This window comes from Siphateles boraxobius, unplaced genomic scaffold (genome assembly GCF_051911475.1).
Source record: "Siphateles boraxobius isolate OS27281-9 unplaced genomic scaffold, OSU_SipBor_1 55, whole genome shotgun sequence".
NCBI lineage: Eukaryota > Metazoa > Chordata > Actinopteri > Cypriniformes > Leuciscidae > Siphateles > Siphateles boraxobius.
In genome coordinates, this window is record NW_027509181.1 from 2,451,096 (window position 1) to 2,470,506 (window position 19,411).

At 36.6% G+C, this 19,411-nt stretch overlaps 1 protein-coding gene across 7 annotated transcripts in view; it reads left to right on the forward strand.

The window, feature by feature from the left end:
- Positions 1 to 12,414, forward strand: part of LOC143714613 (transforming growth factor beta-1-induced transcript 1 protein-like) — a 163,528-nt gene extending 151,114 nt beyond the window's left edge. For 6 of the 7 annotated variants that reach the window (XM_077205840.1, XM_077205844.1, XM_077205846.1 and 3 more), the window contains 2 exons: positions 5,968 to 6,116; positions 9,705 to 10,412. In XM_077205840.1, coding sequence (XP_077061955.1) covers positions 5,968 to 6,116; positions 9,705 to 9,971 — 416 coding nt within the window. In that variant the 3' untranslated portion in view covers positions 9,972 to 10,412. Of the gene's footprint in view, positions 1 to 5,967; positions 6,117 to 9,704; positions 10,413 to 11,332 lie in introns of those variants that run through there. The other variant, XM_077205843.1, reaches the window with a different exon arrangement.
- The last annotated feature ends 6,997 nt before the right edge of the window (positions 12,415 to 19,411 follow it).

Consider the following 19,411-nt stretch of genomic DNA (forward strand, 5'->3'; position numbering starts at 1 on the left):
TATTGGCCAGACGTCTTATTTTGCGCAATTGGAAGTCAGATATGCCTCCCACACACAGGCGCTGGGTTGAGGATGTAAAGGCACACTTGAAACTTGAGAAGTTGAAATATGCGATCAGGGGTTCAACCCAGAGATTTTATACCGTCTGGCAGCCATTTCTGGAGTATTTTAACTTACAATTTCCTGCTGGAAACACTGGGACATAATTAATTCACAAGCTCTGTAACATGTCAGTTTTTTTTAATTTTTTTAAATTTTTTATTATGATTTACACTGTCATTTATTATTATGTATGTTGGGGTTGCTGTATAGGGACTTGTAAAGTGTTTCATAAATGTTTACAATTCAAAACTCAATAAAAATATTTGAATAATAACCTCTGTATACATTAACTGATCTTGATGAAACTTCAGCAGTGTGTTCGTTGTAAGAGGCCGGTCACATGGATGTGACTATTGTGAGTCAAAGTTATTGCGCCACCAACTGGCAGCAGGAAGTGTGTCACTTTCAAAATGCTTTGAAATCACTGTCTTATTTTTACACGATTTGCTACAAACTTTATGTGTATATTGTAAACACACGGAAGATGTAGATATGTGAAAGGATAATTGATATCTTAAATACTGTTGCCATGGCAATGCATTAAACTTATAATATTTTTTGGAGGCTCTTAACATGCTTCAAATTGCATGAAACTCAACATGTACATAAGAGATATTAGCCAGTAAACATGTGCAAAGTCTCAGAAACGGGCATGGTGACGGGTCTCGGAAGCGCCACCTTTTGACAAAATGTGTGTGTGTGTGTGGGGGGGGGGGGGATGCATTGTTTTACCTACAGTCACAAAACTCGGTACGTATATTGTTCCCATCAAGCCGGACAACTTTCTAATTTACAGTCATTAGCAATGTAAATGTGGATTTTTTGCTAAACCAGCCTCTGAATTTTTACCCACTCCTCTTAAGTGGTTCATTTTATTCCCACCAAACTATTTCAACATGATGAAAATACATTAATGCTGCTAAATTAAGAACAGATATTAAATATCTCAAACGGTTTTGCTATGGCGAGGGATTAAAGTAACGTCAAATAATGAAACAAGAAAAGTTGCATATTTTCTAAAAAATGCATTATATACAATTTATTTCTATATAAAATTATGCAAATATTATAACTAAACCAATTTTATTCTGGGTTTTTTTTTCAATTCAAGAAGTATAAGTTAAAAATATGCAGAATAGTGCTATTTGGTTAAATAAAATAAAAATCAAGTCATACATAGGCCTATACTGACCTCTAGTGACAGATTAATAAAACAAAAGAAAAAACTCTGCAACAGTATACTGCTGAGTTTATTTTTTTTGCTGTGAGGCGCAGCGCTCCACAAACAAGTTGACGGAAAGGAAACCGAGATGACTGTTTTTTATTTGTTTCTTTATTTTACAAAAGCAATTTTGTGTTTTATTGCGAGTGTACACAAATATAAGTAAACACTTTGAAGTTTCGTATGATGTCCTGTATGATCAAAAGGACGGAGTATGTTTTTATGTTTCCACTGTTTGATCGCGCCGGCGCCTCACACACACACAGACACACAGACACACAGACACACACAACATATTCCAGCATTGCAATCTTGAGCGTAAGCACCGCTCCACTGTAATGTTTATAAGCACATTTTTGCGCATGTGAAGAGGTTGATTTTTTCCCATCGATATTGGAACGTGAGTGAAGTACAAACCCTATAATAAAGAATAGTTTAGCATCCAAATACATTGCGAATATTGAAACATTTTGATTCTAATGAGAGTTACGTGAGCCCAATGCTGCTTTAACTTTTGCTTTAAATTATTTGGTTTTGGCTATAGTTTTTCAGTCTTGTTCTGTTCTGAATATCATTACATTCAAAGGATTTGTTGTGGAATATGTTTTGTGTATTTTTTAAGCATGCAGCAAACTATGCTATTATTTTGTTAAAATTCTTACGATAAGTTAATTGTTAACCGGTAAACCAGTTAATCAGCATCCCTGTATATATAGCTAGATCAAATTAGTGCAGAATCGACTTTGCGTTGCAATCGCGTCAAGGATCAGCCAGTGCACGTGCATCATCAAAAGCGGTTTTTAAGAAAAGTGCTGAGCTGATTTTTGTGCTATCTTTGCATAACAGTGTTTTAAATGAGAATAAAGTCGAATGCGCCTTTAGCCCATTGTATAGAAAAGTATGCTTATGCTTGGCTTAAGAATAGGCCTATGGGTCGCATCAATTAAAAAAAAAAACAATGACCCTAATGACAATAATTTTAATTTATACTTTGCAGTTTATATAAACCACACATCTCACATATTTCAACAGGGTATCTTGATTTATTATTATTTATTAGGAATTTCTTAAATAACCAAATTAATACAACATAAGGGCAGATCCTTTGAGAGCAGCTGATAACACTATGAAGTGACGCTCGAGTGATCAAGTATTCCAATGTATAAAAAAGCTTTCATTCGATTCCTCCGTCCTCATTTTCTTTCCTTGCAGCCTTCCCTTGCAATCCACAGGCGGTGGAGCTGAGACGCGAGGAGAGGAAGCAAGGAAAGGAAACGAGGATGCACAAATAAGAATTGAGAAGCACCCATGTTAATTAATGGTTAATTGGATCTACCGATTCGTTCAAAATGCTGAATCATTCAGTAATGAGGAAACACGGTTGAGTGTTGTTGTGAGATGCGTTATGGTTCTGCTGCGTGATCTTTGTTTGGAACTATTTTCGTTGCTGAAACAGAACAAAAACAGTCAATATTGCATCTAAAATGTAAGTGACTTAGTTTTAGCTGTTTATTGAACTGTTGTATGAAATCAATGTCACATTTTCAGTTGTGATGGTAGGCTATTCAGGAAAACAGCATTCGTTGTGGGATGTCGCTTTACTGTATCATAAGATGTAAAAGATAACTTCACACTAATTTCGAAGTGACCTATGATATTCCATGACATGAAATACATCTAAATTTAAATGATCTCATGGATGTGGCGGTTGGATGTACCAGCTGATGCAGTAAATGTGGCGTATTCAGCCAACTTTGATATGGCTCTTTTACATTTACCGGGTTTAACTTCACATTGCCCGTTGTGCACAGTTACCCTAAAGGCACCGGGGTGGCGGTGCCACAGGCTTGGGCCCGCCATCGCTGCTCGCAGCTATATTTACCTTTTGGTTTACTTCTTTGAGAATGATATGGAAGTAAAATAATGCCAAATGTTTTTGAAATAAAAAGCCTGTTGAATTGTACTACTTGAAAAAAATATGCATTGCATTAACCCTGCTTGTATTTTAATGCATTGTATTTTTAGGGTTTGCATTTTTATGGGCTGAAATTTAGCATGGTTGAATATTTAAGCCGTGAATATTTAAATTCAAAACATTTCAAACACATTTTCATTAGTAAAATTTCAATTCACCTTTCATATTTCACTTCCAAAATATTCTAACTGATTAAAAATACAACCTATAGCCTAATATTCAACAGGCGGTTTTCGGTGCATTTTATTTCGCTTTGCAAATTCACTTCCACAAATTCAGTGGTTCAAATTCGACAGTAAATTCAACGTTGACGTCCAGGAACGGCAGGAAACGCAGTAGATTACCGAGCAAAATCTCCATCTGCTGTTAGTCGATCTCGCCAGCAGGGGGTGCAAGCCCGTGTTGTTGACGAAGCCCGAGCAACAGTTAGAGCAAGCCATTCATTCATAAAAACTAATTTACAACAATTGAGCATGCATTAAGTTTTTTGTGATGATTATCTGGGTATATATGCGGAAAAGATGATAAAGGCACAAAATCTGTTTTTATGTTTAGTTCATTAACTTCATTGTTACTTTCCCTGTGTAGCCGTATGTTATCAACTTTTTCTACCATGAATGGGATTATAATCGGTTTCCCTCAATACCTCATCATTCTCAAGGATTCCCCTCCCATCAGGACAAAACGCTTAACGTAGCTTAATGGACTAATTACAGTGATATAAAAGACCAAACTCGCACCTTATTGGGGAAGAATGCCTACATACATGTAATCTGGGAAGGGTCATAGCACTTTCGTATTGTTGTCCTATATTGTTAGTTTAACTGTAACTTAAGTCGCCTTGGATAAAAGCGTCTACTAAATGACTAAATGTAAAATTGGCTTGATATTCGCACATTTAGGGACCGTCTCTAAAGTAACATTGGTAGTCCTATAGGCCTAAACGTTTCTAATTTAAATTTATTTGAATAAATTGCGCATTATGCCTGACATCACCTACATGAACACTTTACAGTTGGTTTTATGACTGCAAGTCGTTCTCTTCAAATGCTATTGAAGTTAGAAACGTGTATACCAATGTCGTATGTAACTTTATAGACGGTCCCTAAATGTGCGAATGTCCAATGTCAAGCCAACTTATGCCAGTATCATTGAGAAACGCTCAGCTTAAACTTTGCGGGTTAAGTTCATATTCTGAGTCCTTCTGCTTGCCTGTGAGTTTGATCTTTTATTTATATCACTGTATTAGTCCATTAAGCTACGTTAAGCGTTGTATATGTCCAGCAGGGGAATCCTGAAGTATTGAGGGAAACCCTAGTAGCCTGCTGCATCACAATCGCCGCAATATAAGGTTGAGGCAACTAAACAACCAATAGATATGTCAAACTCAAATGTAACATTGGATCTGTAGGCCTATACATCCACATCGGGGGAATAACATTATAATCTCGTTTACGGTAGAGTTGTATGTAGGCTACACAGGAAAAGTAATCGTGAAGACACTGAATTTCACATAAAACATAATAGGCCTAATCACAGATACACTTACATTGTTGTAAATGAGTTCTTATGAATTAATGGCTTGCTCTAACTGTTGCTCTGGTCTTCGTCAACAACACGCGCTTGCACCCCCTGCTGGTGAGGTAGACTAACAGCAGATGGAGATTATGCTCGGTAATCTACTGCTTTTCCTGCAGTTCATGGTCAACGTTGAATTTACTGTCGAATTTGAACCACTGAATTTGTGGAAGCAAATTTGCAAAGCGAAATAAAATGGACTGATAACCGCCTGTTGAATATTATAGGCTGTATTTTTTATCAGTTTTAATATTTTGGAAGTGAAATATGAAAGGTGAATATGGATTATTGAAATTTTACTAATGAAAATGTGTTTGAAATGTTTTAAATTTAAATATTCACAGCTTAAATATTCAACCATGCTAAATTTCAGCCCATAAAAATGCAAGCCCTAAAAATACAATGCATTTCAAATACAAGCAGGGTGAATGCAATGCATATTTTTTTCAAGTAGTACAATTCAACAGGCTTTTTGTTTCAAAAACATTTGGCATTGTTTACTTCCATAGAATGAGACCTTTGTACCAGTCACACTGAGACATTTCAAATGATACCAAACATGTATAATACTGTATGATAATTATTCACATTAAACCATATAGATTTTATGGTGAATATTTGGTGATCTCAGCGTGAGAGAGAGGGATGGCATGGGGGAGGTGATTAAATCGGGGATGCTAGTTTCTCAAGAGAGGGTCAAATGTTAATTTCCAAGAAGGTCCTCTGTCTTCTCGGGAGTGGTCGTTCCTCAACCAGACTGCCCGGCCTTTTCTAATTTCTCAATTCTTACAGATCAGATGACCAGATGTTAGGTACACATCGGACTTAAAAATTTTTAAAAGTGCTCCAATCAAATGGCAAAAAAATCCTGTCTCAAGATTCGATCTGTGCCAGATGGCAGTGAAAAAAAATCTGAATTGTTTGAATGCGTGAATGCAGCAATAGTGACAAACAACATTTTGCTCATAACTTGAATTTAAAAAAAAACTATTCATAATAATAAATTTAATAACTTTTTTTTTAAATGAGGAAATATCTTGGCGATGTAGTTCTCAAGGATGACAAATAATTGTAGGCTTATTCTCCACAGGTTTTCATGACCGTGAAGGGAAGCAGTACTGCCAGCAGTGTTTTCTAGCCCTCTTTGCCTCTCGTTGTCAAGGTTGTTCCCAGGCCATCATGGAGAATTACATCTCGGCCCTAAGTGCTCTTTGGCATCCACAATGCTTTGTTTGTAGGGTGAGTAGGTGCTGGATTCTTTGGTATGTATAATGAGAATTATATCACACAGTGTTGGGGAAGCTACTCTAAAACTGTAGTTTGACAAACTACAAGCTAGTCATAATTTAAAGTAGTTAAGATACAGTAAAGCTACACATCTAAAAAAAAGTACAAACGTAGCTAGCTACATTGAAACTACATTGTACTTTTTTTACAATGGCATTGTATATTACAAATAACTGAATATTTGTTAGTGAAGAATGTTTTAAGTAAAAAAAAAAAAAGCTTTTGAAAACTGTAATGCAATACAATTATGATTTCAAAGAGTATTGTTTTATTTTGTCATTTATCCAAAGACACACAATACACAAATTTATATCTCAAATGGACTGTCAAAATGCAAAATTGTAATGGAACAAAATGGATGCGAAATAAATTGGATACACAGGAGTAGCCAAAAATGCACGTTAAATCACAGCACATGCAGTAATGGAGCTTGCAGAATGTACTGTGAACTGAGAAGCTCTTAGATGCGAATCACGGGCTGCTTGCGGGAACATATTGTGTTCTTTGTTCTAAAACCCACCACAACCTTTGACATGTGATAAGCACACTTGACGCAGTTTTAACAGTTGGTTTGAATAAATTACATACAAAAGGGTAACCTTCAGTCATGTGATATATCAACAAGGCTTGTGCACAAATCAGAATTGAATTGAGAATGACTCCTAAATTCCAATTCAATTCTTGAATTTGAATTGAATTTGAATTGATGTCAAAAACAGGACCTAGAATTACAATTCGAATTTGAATTAAAGGAAGCAGAATTGTAAATCAAAACAAATTCTAAGAAATTCATATAGGTATTTTAAGTGAAGTGTTTAACAATGAAGCTTTACAGTATATTTCAGATATGATTGCATTACATATTCTATAAATGATATTAGTTTTGAACTACTTGTACAGATTACATTAACAGGAAATATTTTCCCCCAGCAATGAATGTTAAAAGCTCTAGTCACAGAACAAATAATTAAGTTTGATTTATTGTAATTGTAATTTTGTGGAACATGATAGAACATGACTCCCAGAATTACTTCAGTAAATCTTTAGAAGAAAAAATACAATTTTAGGTGGACATTTGTTTATATATATATTAGAGGTGGGCATAGATTAATTTTTTTAATCTAGATTAATTTCACTGGAATCTTGGAATTAATCTAGATTAATCTAGATTAAAATGGCTCATTTTAATTCTGCCGAAGGCATTCAGAATATGTGTGCTACCCAAATAATGACTAAAAGTAAGTCTTTGAGAATAGTTCGCCTCGCGTAGGGAAGTATGTTTACGTCGTTTTTTTTTTACATAGTAGGCTAATTGAAAGAAGAAAAAAACCATATGCACGACGTAGCTACAGTCCGTTTTTGCATCGCCAAACCAGATGCTCGTTAGATCAAAAAATAATGTCATGTGTCATAATGATTTTATGTGAACCTGCCATTACCGGCAATAGCCTCCTCCTTTTTAAACAAATTAGTTTCAATCAATGTACCGGTAAACTATTCGTGTGACTATGCCCCTGCGCAATTCACACACATTACCGCGGGATGGGTGTTCATTTCATAAACTGTACACAATGGTAGCTTATTATTTTGCAGCCTATAAATTATTATGTCCAACGGATAATGTCATACTTTTTAGTAATGCTATCGTGGCGTAATAATCTGTTTGGTTGTAAAATGTATTACATCGAATGAAATGAAATCGAATGTAACGTTATTGTCCTGTATCATTCATTCACAGCTTACGAAGATGTTCAACTAATATGGATCTTCATCGCTGGCAAAAATATGATGCATTTGCAGATTTGCTTTCACTAGACTAAACTGTAGCTCTTGATGTTCTTAAATCTTCCTGTTACGACTCCGTGTCGAGTGTGATTGAACGCGCTTCAGAGTTCAGACGATTCAGTGCGTGAGGAACTGAACAGAACTGATTCGTGAACCGATTTAGACAGATCTGCCAACTTGTTTGATGAAGTCTTTGAACAGAATCGACCCAAAAGAGTGATCCATTTGTAAATTGAGCATCGCTCATGCCCATAAAAAAGATACAGCGCGCTTGGAATAAACTCATAACAACATGTAAAGTAACGAGAGGAACGATGATCGCCCAAGTAACATGTAAAAGTATAAACCTTGTGTCCCTGACAGGAAAATACCCTGCTGCGCGATTTGCGCGAAAATATAACGATATTCGAAAAAGCTATTTTATGATCCCAACCCAACTTTGAGAATAGATTAACGGCGATATTTTTTTTATCGCCCGATAAGAGTCTCAAGTTAACGCCGATAACGGCCCACCACTAATATATATATATATATATATATATATATACAGGGGTGTGAAGTAACGAATTACAAATACTCACGTTACTGTAATTAAGTAGTTTTTTTCAGAAATTTTACTTTTTTGAGTAGTTTAAAAATTGTGCAATTTTACTTTTACTTGAGTACATTTTAAGTGATGTATCGGTACTTTTTCACCGCTATTTTCCTTCTGTTTGTGGTCGTTACTCGTTACATGCTTGTTTTAATTTAATTTTATTTTTATCCATCAACGTGATTGGATCGAGTGCTGTGGAAGTGCATTCTTCACGCATCAATTAAATCCAGATATCTAAATAAATAAATAAAAGTATTTTTACTAAATAAAGTATTTTTATCAGCTGAAATGCAGAATACATATGTTTTTATTAAGTTAAATGGACATTATATAACAGTTTCAGGTTATGTTTTAATGTTGGTAACATGTCCCACATTTGGTTTGTTTGATGGTGGTCACCCTATGTCTGACTGTGTAGAATTTCTTTGAATTGCCATGAATTTAATTCCACTTCCTGTCATTCCAATTCAAATTCAACTTCCTGTGGGGCTGAGTCAATTCAATTCAAATTCCAATTCATGAATTGAATGGAGGCCAATTCTGAAATTCAGAATTTTGCACAAGCCTGATATCAACCCGCTCCTGTTTAGATAATCATCAGACGGTCTCTCATCAGACGGTCTCAGAAAGCTGCAATATGCGTGATGAAACAATGGATGGCAGTAATGCACAATTTTAGTTTGTGATCTAATAAGAAGACACTGTGCTGCTTCAATGCATTGCAGGTTTGTCAGAATAAAAAACAGAATGTAGCTTTGGTCGCACTACACCGCTACTAGCTACTGGAAAAGCTACACTGTTTCACTGTTTTAAAAGCATCTGAGCTACTGTCAAGATACAGATAAATGTAGTAAGTTAAGTAGCGTCGCTACTGATAGTTAGCTACTCTCCACATATGAAGGATTGTGAAGTTACTGTCAAGGCTTATGGTGGTGTAAAAGCACATACTGCAGCAATGTACAGCAAAACACTTGAGAGCTCACTCAAATGTATACAGTTGAAGTGTTTCTTAAGGGAGTCCTGCAAGAACACTTTGTTTGACATAAAAAACATATATATGTGTGTATATATATATATATATATCATATATATTTGAGAAATGGTTATGTCTCTTTTGTTAGTAACTTAACACAACGTGTATTCTTCATTACTTTCTGCAGGAATGCTATAGCCCATTTGTGAATGGGAGTTTCTTTGAGCATGAGGGCCAACCCTTATGTGAAGCTCACTACCACCAGTCCCGAGGCAGCTTGTGCCAGGCATGCCAGCAGCCCATCCTGGGGCGCTGTGTCACCGCAATGGGTGCCAAGTTTCACCCACACCATCTGGTGTGCCACTTCTGCCTGAAACCCCTTAGTAAGGGCTGCTTCAAAGAACAGGACAGCAAACCATACTGCCACCCCTGCTTCATCAAACTCTTTGGCTGAGAAGAACAAAGAGATATGATGAAACATAGTACTCATGCAATGTTCATACTGTGATGGATTTTCTTTTCCTTACTTCTCTTTTAGGCCTAACATTCTAAACCCTTGAACAAAATGTACTCTGAAAAATGTGTCGATGGAAAATTCTAAGATGCTGACCAGACAATATCAAAAATATACTGTCTAGAATAGTCTCATGACATATTGAGTAATCAACTGAACTTTTTGCATTTTTTAATGATTTGCTAAATTTGCTTCTCCCTAGTAACAGAACGGTTTGCATATAAAGAACCAATCAAATTGTATGTAAATTATGTAATGTATCATGTTACTTTTTTACATGCTCCTATTCTATAAAAACTGTTGTATTCTTTTTTGCTGGTGGAATTCTCTCTGATATTTGTCTGAGATCCTCCGGCCGTGATTAAAGCATATTCGAAGGCATTGTCTGAAGTTTGTCGGTTATTATTGCTGCGCAGCAAGTTAGTTAGTTAGTGGAACTAGTTATTTAGCGAAACACTAGTGATCTTACTTCTATTCCCAAGTGATAGTATGCAGCGGGTTAAGAACACTAGAGACCTTATTCCCAAGTGATAGTGTTTGAACGGAAAGAGACTATAATATAAGAGACAGTCAGGTAACTATAATTCTTAAGCATTTTATGCGGTCGGAAAATCTACACTTAGGCGTCAACTCGAGCGGTCAGAAGTGAACTCAACTGAGTATAACATTTTCAGGTGTCAGGGACACTCGCTACAACCTAAGTCAGGTGCGTAGGAGAAACATCTACCACAATACTTTTACTTTACACAATACATATTGTTTCAAAGCAGCTTTACAGTGATAAACATGAACATAATGATCAATACTGCAAACAGAATTCAATTATGCAAAAAAGCATCTCTAAAAAGACAATAGTGTCATTGTTCAGCTGGAGTTAGTTCAGTTTTGATTCAGTTTAGTTCAATGACTAAAATTCAATGAAATGAGTTCAATTCGGATTCAAGGAGCTCTTCAGAAGACAGTTGTCATTATTCACTTTGTCATTTCAATGTAGATTCAATTCAGTTCAATAAAAGTGTTGATGTTGCAAAATTAATCATGGAACAAAGTCGAATCAGCTATAAAACAGCTCTGCATAAAGGTGTCCTTACTCAGCTCAATTCGGTTTAAGTTTTATTCTCATCCAAGTGTCAGTGCAGTCAAATCAATAATATTACCAAATATTAAGGCCCTGTTTCACAAAATGGTCTTAGATTAAGTCAGGACTAGGCCTTAGTTCATTTAAGTAGCTGTTATAAACTTTTTATACAAGTTTTTATAAAATCATTTGTTTCACCTGATGGTTTCGTTGTCTTTTCCAGAAGTTCACCCACTGCAGGTATGATGGACTCAGGGGAACTGGAACTGTGCGGAGAGAACAAGGCCTGCATGTCAGTCATAGATTTTCCTTCAACCGTTAAGAACTTTGACAATTTCTTGGAAAACTCAGAGGCTGAAACATCATGAGGTGCCACTACAACTTTCCACGACTCTTCTTCATCAGGCCGCAGCAGTTCAGCTGGAATACGGGCAGGGTCGATGACCTCACGACACTCACATAGCACCAAGAGGGTACCAGGATTTGGCCCCAATTCTGAGTCTCTAACCCGCACTCTTCGAAAAACTTTCACAGTCTGAACAGTATCCTCAATACTTGCTACTTCAGTAGTTGCAGGTACGCCAATCAACAGTATGGCATGATCCTCCTTAACCTCTGCCTCCTTACACCAGAGTTCAGCGAGCAGGAGTGGGCTACTTCCAAAGGCCATGGTGAAACTTCTGGCAGATAATTATCAGTTCACTTATTTAAGCTTAAAATAAAACTGTTCTTGTTTTCAGTGTCTTTTTTTATTTTTATCAGGGTAACAGTAAGTAGAATCCCAGACGAACCCCCAATTTATGTAGCGCCCCCTACCCTTAAATAGGCCAGAGCACCCAGGTTCTAAAAATGACTCTCGACTTTATATTAATGTCCATCTGTCACGATTAGCCACGCACTCCCTGGGTGATCACGGACTACATTTGCCTTCATGCACCTCCCTGGACTGATAACACTTTACACCATACACCTGCACTGCGCTGATTACACAAACCTGCATCTAATTCACACACACACATATAAACCACTTCCACGCACCACACCAGTGGGAAGTCTTGACTTTCCTGGCTGTCATTTCTGAGCGTTTCTCCCGGTGGATTTATTATTATCTTGACCTTGGACTGTGTATCCCGTTTCTGCCTGTTCTCTGCCCGCCCTGACTTGGGTTGCTTTCTGGGCCTTGCTTTTTGCTGCCTACCCCGACCATTGCCTGTTATCTGGTTTGTCTCTGCCTTGTCTCCGTTGCCATGTTTGCTGTTGTTGATTCCTGCCTGTTTGACTACTCCAATAAAAGCTGCAAATGGATCCCCTTGTGTCTGCTGCATCATTAGACCCTCCTATTACCCTAGTTGACTACTGTAACCCAGATTAAATATATTTATACTCTTATAGTAATATTCTTATACTATAAAGGGAAGGGGGGTGCAGGGGACAGTTCACCTCTGGATCTCTCCAAAATGGAATGAACATGGGGGGGAATGGGGGAAAATGGGAAATCTTTTGATTGTCGAATGCCAAATAAACACAGATGGACAGGAAAAAGTCAAAACCATCAGGTGCCCAATTTAGAAAGAAAAGAAGAAGAGGAGAAGATGTTCTTTCTGTATGATTACGGTATCCATGCCATGGTGAATGTAGGGGTAATGTAAATTGGTGGCTATAACTCTTACGTTTGTTAGCCTTTTTGCTATGATGCTTGCTATGCTTATACAACAATAATTCGGTTTTAACTCAAACACAAGATCTAATTTCACCATAATATTGTGCTTTGCAACAAAACTGTTACGAGTTCAGTTATTATTTATTTCCATCAGTTGGGTTAACATTAGGCCCTATAATTAGCAAACGGAATTTTAAAATCTGTAGGTAGTTTCAAAGATGAACATTTGCTGTTTATTTGCTACAACTCTATTTCGAGACAAAGTATAGTTTAACAAGTCATAACTAAAAGTATGCTATGCATAGAATTCAAGGCAGTAACCAAAGAGCTAATGGTTTGTGTGATAAAGGATTTGTGCTATTTAGAATATTTATTTTATATTTTATTTGAATGTTATTCTTAATATTTGATATTATTGTTGCTCTCTGCTCTCATTGCATTTTTGATATATCTGATTGTATATATTTGGGCACATTTATGTATATAGTGAATATTTATTTAAGTTCTGATAACTTATATAACTGTCATATTTTGTGCAGAATTGTGTTCATTGTCTTTTGGCAATGTTGGAGGTGGAGATTGTGCACCTTAAAAAGTGTGTTTCCAGTTGTAATTGCAATAGTTAAATAACTGTGAAGGGGGTGGATTGGAATCCACTGCTGCTTCAATGTATGTAATGATTGATTATAATTCAGGTATTAATCAATATTTTTCCTTCTAAATATCAAATGAGTTGAATGACTTCTCTGGAGATTTTACTTTGTTATAGAAGTTACCAGTGTAATTACTGAAATATTCTTTTCATGTATTCTTTAATGTCTGTATTTGATATCTGAATGCAGTAACAGTGCTTGCTTATTTAGCCAAGCTTCCAGAAATGAAATATGGACTTGTTTTGTGTTTGAGAAAGGTCTTCAACATGTTAAAACATATAGGGGTCATTGTAGCCAAGAGTTTAAGGGACCATTTCTTTGTTAAACCCTTACTTTCCAGTTAGACTAAAGTTTAGCTATCCTTGAGGGAAAGAACACATTATCTTGATGTTTTGAGAGGACTCTCCTGTTTTTGCACTAACCAAACTAAACACGTTTCCACAATGCATTTTCGTTCAGAGCCAGCGGAGAAGGAATCCTCGTTGCCAAAAAAACTTAAAAAATTGAACCTAAAAGGAAATGTGTTCGGCGATTTTAAAAAAACGAGGGTTAATGTCAGGATAGCATTTTCCAGGTGACAAGAGCCAATAAGGGAGAAACACTTCGAAAGGGACGCTGAGATGCTGTCTCGCCCAGAGTGTAATTCAATGTAGAACCACCACTGGGCCTGGTCCAGAGTTTCTCAGCTCTCAGAAATCAGTCTTATCCATGAATAAACTAAACTGAAATGACTGTTTGCATTCAATAACAAGTAGCCATCTGTTTTTTTTTGGCTCTCCGTCACAAATAGAAGCGGGATCCGAATGAGATAACTCTTTCATTAAACTCTTATACAGAAAATAAAAGAAACTCAAACAAAACAAACCCGTCTTCAAAACCCTTATACCACCTAACATGTAAGTATAACACACTGTAGCGTCTGGACCAATCACACACACAAATTATTCATTATATTTAATGAATAGTCCAGCAAACTCACTCTCCCCAACAAAGATCTGTGTAACTTCCCCCGAAGCTAACACCACTTGCAGAACTCGGACAATCACAGTGTCCTGTTACATAGATAAGAACCTTTTTACGACCTCAAAAAGGTAATTCCTGAGAGATGTGACTCTTAATGAATTCTTACTGAGAAGGAGAAATAATCTCTGCTGATCCTATATATTCTCAGTGGTGGAAAGAGTACTGAAAAAAACATACTCAAGAAAAAGTACCATTACATTCCAAAAAATGTAGTGCGAGTAGAGTAAAAACTACTTGTCCAAAAAACTACTTGAGTAAGAGTAAAAAAGTAGCTTACTTAAAAGTACTCATGAGTAGTGAGTATACTGAGCTGCGGATTCTACCCCTTATAATAAACACTGTGCAATACAATTTATACATTTAAAAAAATTGCACATACTGTAATTCACATTATATTTTGTTCTTTGTCAGAAAGATTGAAGAATATCTATCATCTATCTTTTTAAAATGCATCAAATCAGTACACTCATCACCATTTAAATCATATTATTTGGGGGGGAAAAGCATTTAAAATTAGGCGAAAAGCCACTGGGCCTGAGCATGCTATTGTTGCACATAAAATATCAATATTCATAACTGTGCAAAGAATTCAAAAACCTTTAGAAACTCATATGATAGTTCGGCAACACCATTGGGTTGGGTTAAATAGAGATTAAAAAATACCCAATTTCTCTCCAAAACAGTACCAATGTTAGTGTTTTGATAAATGAGAATCACTAATATCATCAATTACTTGACCTAATGCACTGAAAAAGGCTAAGATAGTGAGCTAACACTATTTACACACTTTAATTCCATGCTATTAAATATGTTACAAATTAAACGTAAATGCACACTGTTCTAGAAGGGTGGCATCATCCCTTACATTTTACACGGCTACATTTACTCACATTGTAATGCTGATAATATAATTTGTAAGGAAAATTGTGCATTAAATAGGGAAGTTATATCCAGAAAACTTTTACAAAAGAAACAAACAAACACACACACACACACACACGCTGTTTTGTTTTATCAGCAGCATCCACACACAAAAAAACAAAAGTTGAACATGAAAAATGTTTTTGCGCAAGTGCACTTGCCGAAGACGGATTGTATAATGCATCAATTAAAAAAACAAAGATTGTTTATTAACGAGCTGTAGTCACGCACTGACAGAAATGCAGTTCAAGTTAACGCCATGGTTCATAGAGTGCACGAGTTTATGAATCTGGCGGCATGGCGAGCGGGAGACGCGGTATTGCACAGATCGTGACGCGCGTCTCTCTATAATGTGATTGTGAAGTAAATGGGAGCGGGAATTCACCGCATTATGAACTCGTCACGCAATACCCCCAACCTCAGACCAAATGTTAGGCCCTGTAGACGGGCCAGCCTATATAAATATCATATTAAGCAGAAATGTGAAATGTACCTTTAGCATATTAGAGGAAGACGCTGATATCTACAGGGCTCTCAAGTCTCGAGACACACGCATTTCAACCCGTTCACACGCTCACACGCCACACCTTGTGTTTCTCACGGTGAGGAGTAAGGGAACTTGTCCCGCTATACAATTAATGGACGAGACGCAGGCAAACGGGGGGAAGTTCTCTGCCGAGTTCATAGCATCTGTCTCGAGTTATACAGAGTTAAATGCTAGCTACCAGCCAATCAGAAATTAGAATTAGTTGTTTCCGGGTAAATTATGTGTTCCCGCTGCAAGCACGTTCGTTACTAGACAACACGCGCACACACGGAGTGGAAGTTGAAAGAGCACGGTCTGATGAATGCGGTTTGCGGACCTCTTCATTTATTTTATTTTTTTTTTAGCATTTTGATTTTACGATTCCTGGACGATATCTCTTGCCTGTGATCAAAGACAATGAGAGCTGATGTTGAGGAGTATAGCCAAATTCGTGCTAAATAATTTTTGATGCATTCAAAAACTCTCCAACTGCTTTTAAAGGGGTCATTGGATGCAAAATACACTTTATATGGTATTTGCAAATAAATGTGTCTTTGCCGTGTTTGGACACAATCACCATGCAATGAAAAAAATCCATTCACTTTTTTTTAATCCTCAAAAAGTGGTTGCTCATTATCATTTAAAGAGACATGCACCGAAACGGGTAGCTGTGAACAGAGCTGTTTTTGAAGAGGTAAAAAGGGTGTTGTTTTACACAACCATTGAGAAATTTTAACCAAAGTATGTTACAAACTTTACATGAAGACCCAAAAGAATCATACCAACTTGTGGAAAATGGGCATCCGATGACCCCTGTAAAGGTGACCGGTTTGGGTCTTGACATACATGCTCAGGGCAAGTTGTTATGACACAATGTTATGTACATTGAGCACTGATGTTCAGTTGGCTTGTTTGGGGTCAAATTTATTTTTATTTTTCAATAAATTTGTATTTTTTAAATATAACTATTTATTTTATTTGGATGAATTTGTCTTTTTATCAGATTTAACAATTGGTATAATTTCCATTTGTGCTGGTCAATTATGAACAATAGGCAAAATTGAACTGCTAGCAAAAATTGAAGCGAATTTGGTCGGGTCGAGGGACCGCTGCTGCAAATATTTGGGTGGCTCCTCCCCTGAATCTCACTCTAAACTTTTGATAAAACTTGAGAGCCCTGTATCTGGATTGAATTGATGCGTGAAGAATGCACTTCCAGAGCAGTCACGGTAACAGCAGGAATAGGCGGTTCAAGTTTTCTATGCTTAATTTGATCTGATGACAGTCACGAGACCGATTACTCGATCCAATCACGTTGATGGATAAAAATAAAATAAAATTAAAACAAGCATGTAACGAGTAACGACCACAAACAGAAGGAAAATAGCGGAGAAAAAGTACCGATACATCACTTAAAATGTACTCAAGTAAAAGTAAAATTACACAATTTTTAAACTACTCAAAAAAGTAAAATTTCTGAAAAAAAAAAAGTATTTGTAATTCGTTACTTCACACCCCTGTATATTCCATATATATAACCACTTGAGAAATGTATAAACATGTATCTAATTTTCTCATCTCATGATTTTCCTTTTATGTTTTTTTTTTCTTGTTAACTCTAATGGGTTAATGTTTCAGACTTTGCATACTATGGAAACCAAAATCATATGTGTGGCATATTTGGTCTAAACTCCAATCTTCGTTCCCCATTTGTTAATTCACATTACATTTTGCTAACTTTGTGAGGCATGGGTATTATAAGAATCTTGAAGATTCTTTTTCTTAAACACCCAATGAAATTACAGATTTAAATGCCTTGCTCGAACACAAAGAGTCGTAAAATCTCCCTCCAAAGGGACAACTTATTGGCTCACACACATCCAGAGGCTGTAACATCTTCACCCTTTAAATTCACTGAACACAAGATCAGATAGCTCTCTTGTCCCTCTGGACCCACTTGACTCTCTTGACTCTCTGATCTTCTCTTAGCTCTCTCTTTCTCTTGGTCCTTCCTGAGAAGTACTGATGTGAAGATGATGCTAAACTAGAAGTGTTCTAAGGACCCCCCCCCCCCACACACACACACAGCTTGTGCTAGGCTGTGGCCTTGTCTTTCCATTCACCAAAGATCCTCTACCTTCAACTGGTTCTCTCTCATCAAAACAACATCAGAAAAGATCAACTGGAGCCTCAACAAATTGCATCAGGACAGTTTAATTCAAAGGGGCGAGACATGCAAGTATCAAACTTGGTCTCATTATTTGATACATTAAGTATCCTTACACCTTTTAAAGGACGTGTTAGAACTAAAGTGATGGTTTGCTCAAGGCTGTTGATCTGCTGAATTTAAAACAATGCTATAGCTTCTTGTTTTCCTGTATTCTTCTTCAGCTCGCTTTCCCTTGGTAAACGGTATGCATGTACGTATGTGTATGTTAGAGTAGTTTAAATGTTTAGTCTAGTTAATAAAGTCTTGTTCATATCACACGTAAAGTTGTCCGTGCCTCAAGCTCATATCTGGAAGTCAATAATCATATCGATCTTGACTACTTGCTCTTAGTAATACTTAGTAAGAAAAACATTTCCCATGCCCCGGAAATGTACATTTATATAATTAATTAATAACCAATATTGAGGGTTCACAAAATGAACTGAGTAATTGGTTGTAATGTTAATGTAGCTACATCAAGTTAACCTGATTAACTGATACAAATATTCATAATCAATTATAACAAGTTATGATTGGTTATTAATATTTCATAGAGCTAATTTGCTTCAACACTTATTCAGCCGTTATATATATTAATTTTTGTCTTAAACTCCACAAACTCAAGGAACTCTCTCTCTCTCACGATCGGCAAATCTCCCTCTCTCTCCAATCAGAAGTTCCCTTATATTCACAGAGGTCGGGAATAAGTCAAAAATAACCAATCACCAATCAATGAACAAACATGCTGCAAAGACACGTTTTTTTGCATAGACAGTAAAAGAAATGGACACAGCGACCCCCTTGATTTCAACTGATGGCTGAGTGTACTCGGCTCAAACTGAGCTTGACGACGTAGATGTGACGTGAGCAACCTGTCTGACAGTTGTAAATCTTCTAGTAGCTGTGCCAGAACAAATCTGAATCATCTAATTCCTCAAATTAGACTCTCTTTTATGGACTCTCTATGGGCTTCTCCCTTGACTTTATGCCTCCATGTCCCCCTGATTGACTCATAGACAGTAAAAGATTGTCTGCGAGCTTCTCCTCCTGTCTATACGTAAATTTCTCTACTGTGCGACAGAGAGTCGCATGGTTATGACGCAATCGTTTGCCTATTTTTACAAAAACGGCTTCTACGGGGCCATAACGTAAGGAACAAAGTAATGGAGCCTTTTATACATTGTCGTGTTTCTTTAGAAATAAATAATGGACAAATGAAGTCTTTGGACGCCTCAGATGTAAAGTTATTCGCTGTCAAAGTGACGCCAAAATGAATGGGAGTCAATGGAATGCTAACAGCAGGTGATGGT